Consider the following 9,140-nt stretch of genomic DNA (forward strand, 5'->3'; position numbering starts at 1 on the left):
AACCTATTTTTCATGGTGAGAAATCTGAGAACTTGCAGCCTGGAATTAGTTTACTGCATTTACGGGAGGGTTCATGCTTCCAAGGGAGTTCCTGAGGCAGGACTTACTTAGGGTCCCTTTTTGGGTGTGGGATGGAAGAAGAGGCTTTCCCAATGAAATGTCTACTTCTAACTCGTATATCCAGCCATGAGAAAATGCTGCACAGTTCCATGATACGAAAATGGGGGTAACTGAATTTCAACTAAAACTATTCACCAGGCCAAATAAAAGTACGCTCTGTTTCTGTGAGGGGCTGCAAGCAAAAGTCCCTCATCACAGCAGAATCTGTTAATTCCCAGCAACATGAATGCTAAAATAAGCAAATAATTTTGTGAAGACCTGACAGTGAGGGAATGGAAAAAAGATGAGTTATTACTTCAAGCTGCTGTCAAACATTCCAGGCCCTGCAACAAGCTAGAGCTATTCTGTGTGGTTTAAATCAACATGAATGAGACCAAGGAGGCAGAGAGATCAAAAGGACTGAAATGCTGGAATTTACCTGCAGTATTTTTGTGATCAACGGTTTCTTAAAATACCTAAGCACAAACAATTTAAAGCTCAAGGGCTCTGCTCTGTGCTTTGCTCCATCATTTCATGAACCCGAGGAACACTCTTAAACCACTGTTTTCATATTTAAAACCATGGCAAAATGTTTCATATCCCATGGGACTAGAAATGGCACAGGGGAACAACAATGGACTTGCTGTCTACAGGGCAGGGTGGTGGGGGTGTAAGCAGAGGAACAGAAGTTCAGCTATGAGAAGTTTGTGAGTATAGATATCAACTTACCAGTTGGTATAATCCCTTTTGTCTCCTTTTGGTGTTAACGTGAGGTTTAATTAACTCAAGCAGTATTTTAAGCTGTTGGTAGGGGATGCTGTGAGCATGATGTGGTATGCTTTTGCAGCATGGCTCAGATCATTTATACGAAAGCTGGTTGAAGTCAGATTTCTTACGCTGCGATAGGAGTCTAATTCAGAGAACCAAAAGCAAAAGAAGAGCAATGCAGACTGTAGTGATGTACTGCGTTTGTTAGACCTGTTGCTGCACTGTGAAACTGTTTGTGTTGTTTGCATTGTTTTTCCCAGTTCTCAGGGGAAAAAAAATAAAATCGGCCAGATTCTGTATTCTGTGAGAAATCGCTTCCCAGAGCAGCGGTGAGGCCAGCGGAGCCTGTGTCTCACCTGCGTGCCTGGCTGCCTCACAGCCTGCCTCTGTGAGTGTGCTGGGGGAGTGTGGTAACAGGCCAGATGTGCTCAGACGTGCAGTTTGGAGGGAGTGCTCCTGGGGCCACGTTTGTGGGCTCGCCTTATGGAGGGAGGTGAGCCTGGTCTTGAGGGCAACCAAGGGGCTGCCCTTAGCACAGACAGATTTACTGAATCCTCCTTTCCTACCAATGTGCCACTAACTGTGTGAAAAATGTTTTTCAGACTCTGTGCTGGACGCTTTCCCTAACAGCCTGACACCGCTGCAGAAATATCTTTGCCTGATAGATGTTGGTTATTTCATCAACACCAGTGGTGCAGGGCTTTTCAAGCCAGAGAGGAATGTAGATGTCATTATCTCACTTGATTATGGATTGGGGAATGTGTTCAAGGTGAGAAGAGTAACGTACTTAGTGCCTTGGGTGACACGGTTTAGTGTGAGGTGTCCCTGCCCATGGCAGGGGGGTTGGAACTGGATCATCTTAAGGTCCTTTCCAACCCTGACTATTCTGTGATTCCATTCTATGATTCCTTGCCATCCTGGTAAAACCGTTTGTGTGTTATTAATTCTTTAAGAAAGTGGCTCTCTAAATCTTGATCATATAGTCAAGAGCAAAACAGTCTCCAGATCTTGGAAGAGGAAAGAAACTTCCTTCAAGACTAGAATTATAGAAACTGTTGGGCTTTTTCCTCTATAGTGGATTGCAGCATATACTTTCTAGGATCCTAAGAGAATGCAGGAACAATTGGTTGCTGGAGATATGACCTTGATCTCTGTCAGTCTGTCCTCAAGACAAGTTCTAAGCATGACTTCTGGTCATTCACTCGAGCTGTAAAAAACTTTAATGGGGATAAGAAGCATCTTCCAGCTTGTGGTGAGTGACGGCAGGATGCAAGGTTATACTATGGCTACTTTGTACTACACATTCATTAGAGAGTGATTTTAGGGACTGAGCTAAGTTGCCATAGTATTTCTATGATACCTCAGTAAACCTGATTCTTGTCTTAGTGTTATCTTTAAGGCAATGACTTTCTGTTTCCACAGCAATTAGAGATGACATACAAATATTGTAAGATACAAAAAATCCCGTTTCCAAAAGTGGAGATAAGTAAAGAAGAAGAGATGAACCCAAAAGAATGTTATGTGTTTTCGGATGCAGAGGACCCCAGGGCACCCATAGTAATCCACTTCCCCCTGGTGAATGATACCTTTAAGGAATTCAAGGAGCCTGGTAAGTTTGGTCAGCAAAACTATCTAGTTGAGTTCAGGCTGTTTGTCTTTCCAGAGCATGGATCCCCGTTGCCATTTGTAGCAGTAATTTTAAGTAAGTGAGGGCACTGCCTTCTTGTGAGTGAGACCGTTCTGCCTCCTACCCATCATGGTCATACACATCTATTTGCCTGTTCCATTGGACCATGAAGGAGTATGCCCACTCATCTGTCAGGACAGGCTTAGGTTACTACATTCAGCTCAAGGTACGTAAGTTTCCACCATGGCAGAGGAGGAGGTGTCAACTCTTCGTATTAATCTAGTTGTGTTAATCTTCTCACCACAACCAGGATTATGTTCCCCATTCACAGAGTGAAACTGTATCTCTCATCTGGTAAACTATGATGCAACAAAGATAGCTGAGTCAGGTCCATGTCTCCACTGATAAGACTCCACTGCTCAAGAAGCAGGTTAGCAAACCACAGCAGCCTCAGTGATGTAGAGTAAGATGCAGGATGGAACAAGGCTTTAAGCCACAACTCAGGCGACAAGGCATACTGGAGAAGGCAGTACTTGCAATGATAAGATGTTGGGGAAAAAGGCCAGAATTCTTCCTCAGTCTAGAAGAGACTGCGAACATCTGCCAACTGCTTCTTCCCTCACTCTCCCCCTATTATTTTAAGACCTATCAGTAAGCAAGCAGGATGGGCACTAGTTGCTTCTCCCATGCTCTCATGCAGTTGGGTTGGTTCTGTGTGGAGATCCAGCAGGCCCTGGGCAGGAGGGTTTGCCTCCTGGTGTTGTCTTTGCATGCGGGCATGAGGCAACAAAGGCCATATTAGTACAAGAGAGGGTCAGCATAGACTAGGTTTTCCAACAGGTTATGGGATACTCTGCAAAAATCAAACAGGCAGTATCTTATTGCTTTTGCTGTCTGACTTCCTTAACCCGAGACCTTCCTCCGTGCTGGAGCTCTTACAGCAACAAACCTTGAAGTATCTCACACACCACCTTCTGAGCTTCTGCTTTCCCTCGCTCAGCACACCAGACAGAGCATTAGCTTTCCTTCCAGTTTTACCCCAAATTATACCATGGTACTGGGTGAGACCACAGCAAAATGGATGTTTCTGAGGGAAAATCTGGAGAAGGTTATAAACAACAGGAAAGGAGGTCAAGTAAAGCTCATTTTCTGGTGAAGTTCACCAGCATTTAGAGAGTACATGCAGTAGGAGATACACCAATAAAATCACATTTAGAAACTGGATGAACAGAGGAGGTACACAGTAAAAGGAGCTAGGCTTGTTCAGTAGAGGCTGGAGATGGTCCAAATGGCAATACACAGTGAGATACGTCCATTGAGCAGCGACTAGCAGGTAAAAAGGGTGTTTTACATTGTCTCTGAATGAAAGATGGATGAGATTATGTAGAGCAAAGCAGCTGCTGCAGCTTCTCAGCGCTCCAGGACCAAATTGATGAGCTGTGATGCTCAGCTGCATGTCTCTGAGCAGCCGCTGATTCATCAGTCAAGCTGACACCCTGCAACTGATGTGGGTGGTTGGGGAGGGAGGTCCTTGGCAAGCTGCTTGTGTGGATTTCAAGTTTAACAGTGTAGCTTTTCATTTCTAGATGGCTGAGAGACACCTTGTGGAATGTGGGTACTTATTTATCTTGCTTTTAACTGCTTAAACTCTAGAAAACAGATTCAGCTTGTGAAGTGCCCATTCACATTGCAGTTACAGACTGTGATTTTGTGTACTTGAGGCAGCTGTATCTGGGTATGGATAACACAGACAATATGTCTCTTTGAATATTGGGAGGCTCAGTGAAGCAAACCTTGGACATTTCTAACACAGCAACTCTTAGCGACAGCCTGTGCCCAGCACTCTCAGATCACACTGTCTAGAAACTAATAGGTTAGACTAAAACCTGCTACGTTTCAAGCAAAATTCATGTGTCATCTTCGTGCGGTTCTGGTAGGCATTATAAGGAACAGCTCAGCAGTCTGTTTGCAGCCCTGCTGACAGTTATCCACAATACATTTGTGATTTGGGTGTGTTTGTTTCAGACTGCAAAGAGACAAAGAAAAAACATAACTCTAAACATTTTGTCGAAGCATATATCAGAGTCTGAAGTCCCTGGTGGAGGTAATTAGGGTGTCTTTGTAAGTCAAAAAATGACCTAACAGAGGGGGTGGATATTGGCAATATCAAACGTGTATTCCAGGTGTGTGGATTGTCTGAGAGTCATGGGGTCTGGGAAAGGATCTGGACCCAGGGGCACGCTGCCCAGGAATGACTGTCTGGGAATGACTGTCTGCAGGGACAGGACAAGGGGGAATGTAATGATTCCTGCCAGCCCTGCTGAGGATTTCCAGGTCTGAGCTTTAGCAGGAGGGGCAAGGAGGAGCAGCTGGAAAAGCTGACCAGGAATGGCTCTTCCAGGCTGTGGAGGGGTGCAGTCTTTCCTGGAGGCTGTTTTTAACATCAGGTTCTGCCAAGTAGATCAATCCCCTCCAATACCATGTGTTTTGTGCTCCAGATTGATCTCACTGTGGTGGCTTTTGTCTTTCTCTGCAGGGGTAAAGCGCTCTCTCTCAGAGATGGAGGAAGGCAAAGTGAATCTGGATAACAGCTGCTCACCCTATTACCTCATTAGGCTAATCTACTCCTCTGAGAACTTTGACAAGCTTGTGAACCTGAGCACATACAACATCCTCAATAACAAAGACCTGCTCCTCCAGACAATCCGGAGTGCTGTAGAGAGGAGGAGAAGCAGCAGGACTTGGAATCTCCCCAGCTACTCTAGAGCTGGATACCGCTAGGCTGGGTTTTTGCACTGTTCCCCACTGAAGGCGACAACAGTCACACTACAACACATCACAGTCACATTACAACATGTCATAGTCACATTACAACACATCACAGTGTTCATTATTTGCAAGAAACTGAGGAAACCTGTACATTTCTCATCTTGCCTTGTTCAAGTTCCTGGCTTTCAAAAGGGTTTATTTAGACTCCTTCCCCCAAGTTTTCAGACCACAAGAGCTTCACACCATGGTCTTCCTTGTTAAAAAATTAGGGTCCTGGTTAGCAGAGATCTTCCAGGATCTCCCTGATGTTATAGAATATGGTGGTGGTGATAGTGATAGTTCTTAAGAGCCTGTCACCTCAATCCTGAGCCTATTGTCGGTGTCTTTTCAATGCTTGGTTACAAAGCAAGTCCTGGCCATTTGCATTCAGTGATGTCCAGATTTTCAGACAGGCTGAGCAACTAGAATTTGCACTGAATTGGTGGGCTCAGCTTTGAAGTCAGGCCAAAGAGTCATATTTATCTGTGAACAACGGCCAAACTGCAACGTGAGCAATTGCATTCTGTCTGGCCGATTACCTTTGCTGATTTAGAAATTATTCCTTTTTTCCATTCCTCTGCAAGAGCTTGGCACAGAAAGACTGCTCCAGACTGCCATGAGGGGGGCAGTTACATTTCAAGGAGAGAGGCCATTACCTACAGAGAGTGAGTACGGTGCTTTCGAGCATTGGCTGGAGACAAAATTCCACACAGGGCATGAGTGATTATATTGATTTATACGGGTAGTGCCTTTATGCATTAAAATGTCAAAAGCCTGAAACAAGCTTTTGATATCAGAAATTCAAGGGGAATAATTACCATAGACTCAAGTACAGTTAATTTAATAAGATGTAAGCTAGTGCTCCTTATGTATGTCAACTGAATGTAGGATAACATAACTCACAGAGTGCACACCCATTGTATTTTCACACCCAGAAGATTTTCTCCTTTTACAGTCTTCTACCCCTAACATCATAGGCAAGGTATTTTTAATAGGTGCTACACTAAAATAGAGCACAAATAAGGAGAAGGAAATTCTTTATCACACCTTTTTTCTGGAGGAAAATGTTTGGAAAAATGACACCTGGTTTTCATTTGCTTTGGAGTGCAATGAGAGACTTTGCGTTGAACTAGGAGCCTGGAACATCTTAATAGCCCTCCAGAATCTGAAAGGAAAGGATGCTGAGTGTCATGAAACAGAGCTCCCCAGAAGTCAGAGAAGTTTCCAGACTTCCTAGCACTGAAGGATTTGGACTGGTTCCTGGCTTATTTAATCCAAACACAGCATACTCATTGGGATCTCCAAGGAAAATCTTATACATTTCTTCTCTGTTGGAAATTTACTTCATATCTAGAATTGGTTTTAGTTAAAATCCAAAATTAGACCAAAAAAAAGAAATGAGGCCCTGCCTTTTTGGTATATGTAGGCAGTATTCAAACTCAAAGGGAGAGCATTTATGAAAGGCTTCATTGACTGAACTCTGCACCTACTAAATTCTGCTTCTGCTGCAGGCAATGTCAATGAATATGCCCCAGCAAGATTCCTTGTGCAATGCCTATTTACTGAGCTAAAGAATACTGTGTGAAACCTGAGGAGTCTTAACAGCTGGAATGCAATTGTACAAATGAATTCAGGCCATAAGGACTAATTGGATACTGTCTGCAAGAAAAAAGTGGCCATTTTGAGTTGAAAGATGTAGATGGCAGCAGGCAGCTATCTCAGGAGAGACAATCCTACCAAGAGGACCTGTTACTTTCCCGTAGGAGAGCAGTACATTCTGACACAGTATGCTGTGATGCAGATAGATGCACATACAAGCACATGTGGCTGTGTGCACACATACACAGGGTGTGCACTGTTTTCATGCTCCCCTGGCTGGTCCTACAAAGAAACCTCTTCCTACAATTTGCTTGCACAGAATAAAACCTGATTCCAGCTTGACTGTGGAGAGGCTGGGTGCTCCCATGTCCTGTGACCTGGTATACCTTGATTCACCCAGGCTTCAGCACTTGGCCTCACAGACAGTTGGTGCTTGACCCCTGCTCACTTTGGCCAGGAGGTGAACAGAAAGGATGGACAAGAAGTGAGTGATACCGCTGTGCTGCCTGTCTCCACGCCCTCACTGTGATGGTGTGCTTGGGGAACCAAGTTATTGCTTGCATCTTCCAGCATCATGGTATTACACAGAAGGTGCAAAGGGCTGAACAGCTTGTGCGGAGCCCCAGCAATAGCAGCTTTTCTGCTGCAGTGGTTAAAGAACTCAGTTCAGTCAGGGACATTGGCATTCTCCACAATAGACTGCTGTTTCTTTTGACACTAAACCAGTATCTAGCTAGGAACAAGACCACTGATGGTGTTATGTGATTGATTGCCTTTAATTTATGCATCCATTCATATTGTAGATAGGAACACCATTTTACCTCATCTACCTAATAACTGGGGCATGTCTGGTGCATTCATAATGCTGCTAATGCAAACAGAAATGTCCACGAAAATGTGGAAGAGCCAAAACCCCCACAGGGTTCTCAGGTAATCCCCACTCAGTGGAGAATAACTTTGTCTAAAGGACTGTTAAACCCTGTTGTAGAGTGAAGGAGGTAGCTGTGGGTAGGGAAGGAGGTGGGAAGGTGGTGTGATCTCCGCTTGCCAGGAAAACTCCCACCCAAGGTTGTGTCAGTACTTAAAGTAGGGCCAGTGACTGCTGTTCAATCTTGCAGCCCGGAGGCACAGACAAGCACGTGCGCCTTGATCTCCTTGGAGCCCCATGTGGTACCCCTGTAGCCTTAGCCAACAATAGTTTTAAAAAATATACTTTTGAGTTTCAGACCCTGAAATGATGTGAGGGCAGTATCACTGCCCTTTACAATGGTTTTTGATTGGCTGTTTGGTTGTTTTGGGTGTTTTTGTAGCATGACATTGAAGGAGCATGTTGCTGGCTTGATGGTGTGAGGGCGAAGGCTGCTGGGGGCCTCTGCAGGGTGGAGGGACCCACATCTGGCACATGCAGGTTGGCGGTAAGATGTGGCTGGCACATGCTGTCTCCCAAAGCACACTTGGGCTCTGTGTTAGAACATGCTGATTTGCTCAGCATGGAACCCACAGAACTATGGAGCAGAGCTGCAGTGATGTACAGCTGATCAGTGACCTGCGGTCAGGTCCTTGTTTCCTTTAAGGTGTGCATGGAGTTTAAGGGAATGGACCACTGAAACGTGCTTGTTCCTTGTCCCTGTCTTGTCTGGCCTTGTGCCATATGCTGTTGAATGGCTGTTTGAGTGGAGTGCATGAAAACCAAAGCAGGCACTGCAAGGAGAAAGCTGTCTCTCTGCCTCTCACTGTACAAACGTGTATGTGAAAAGGCACATGGCACGCTTAGAAACTCGGCCTTGCTGTTCTGGTGTTATGTTTCTTATCCACTAGAGATGAATGCATGTGTGTGAAATCCTCATCCGAAATGCACCCCAGATCATTGCTCTCAGATGAACATTTTGTTGGAATCCCCCCCACAAATTCAGAGCTTGCTATCTGTTGCCAAACACAAAGGAAAGAGAAGTTTGTTCTTGTAACTGTTAGCTACTCATTATAGTAATAGCTTGTTTGTGTCTTTGAACTATTCAATAATATAATAATCAAAAATAAAATATTGCAAAGGAGCACCAGACCCATGAAAGTCTTTATGTACTTGAACATGAGACTACATCTTTGATGGTTGTATTAGCACTATTTATGCTAGATGCCTGCTGAGCACTTTGTAGGGCATTGACTGGTTTCAAGAATGGGTGGAAAAATCAAAGAGAAGATATTCTGGTTTACAAATGCATTGAGAGCTTGGAAATAAGTG

General features: G+C 44.5%; 1 protein-coding gene across 1 annotated transcript in view; it reads left to right on the plus strand.

Moving 5' to 3' along the window:
• The window catches only part of LOC136017408 (cytosolic phospholipase A2 beta-like), a 31,908-nt gene extending 22,768 nt beyond the window's left edge, over nt 1–9,140 (plus strand). Inside the window, exons 19-21 of the mRNA XM_065685691.1 lie at nt 1,470–1,636; nt 2,290–2,476; nt 5,031–9,140. Coding sequence (XP_065541763.1) covers nt 1,470–1,636; nt 2,290–2,476; nt 5,031–5,275 — 599 coding nt within the window. The 3' untranslated portion in view covers nt 5,276–9,140. The remainder of the gene's footprint in view (nt 1–1,469; nt 1,637–2,289; nt 2,477–5,030) is intronic.

The sequence above is a fragment of the Lathamus discolor genome, chromosome 6 (assembly GCF_037157495.1).
Source record: "Lathamus discolor isolate bLatDis1 chromosome 6, bLatDis1.hap1, whole genome shotgun sequence".
NCBI classification, from domain to species: domain Eukaryota; kingdom Metazoa; phylum Chordata; class Aves; order Psittaciformes; family Psittacidae; genus Lathamus; species Lathamus discolor.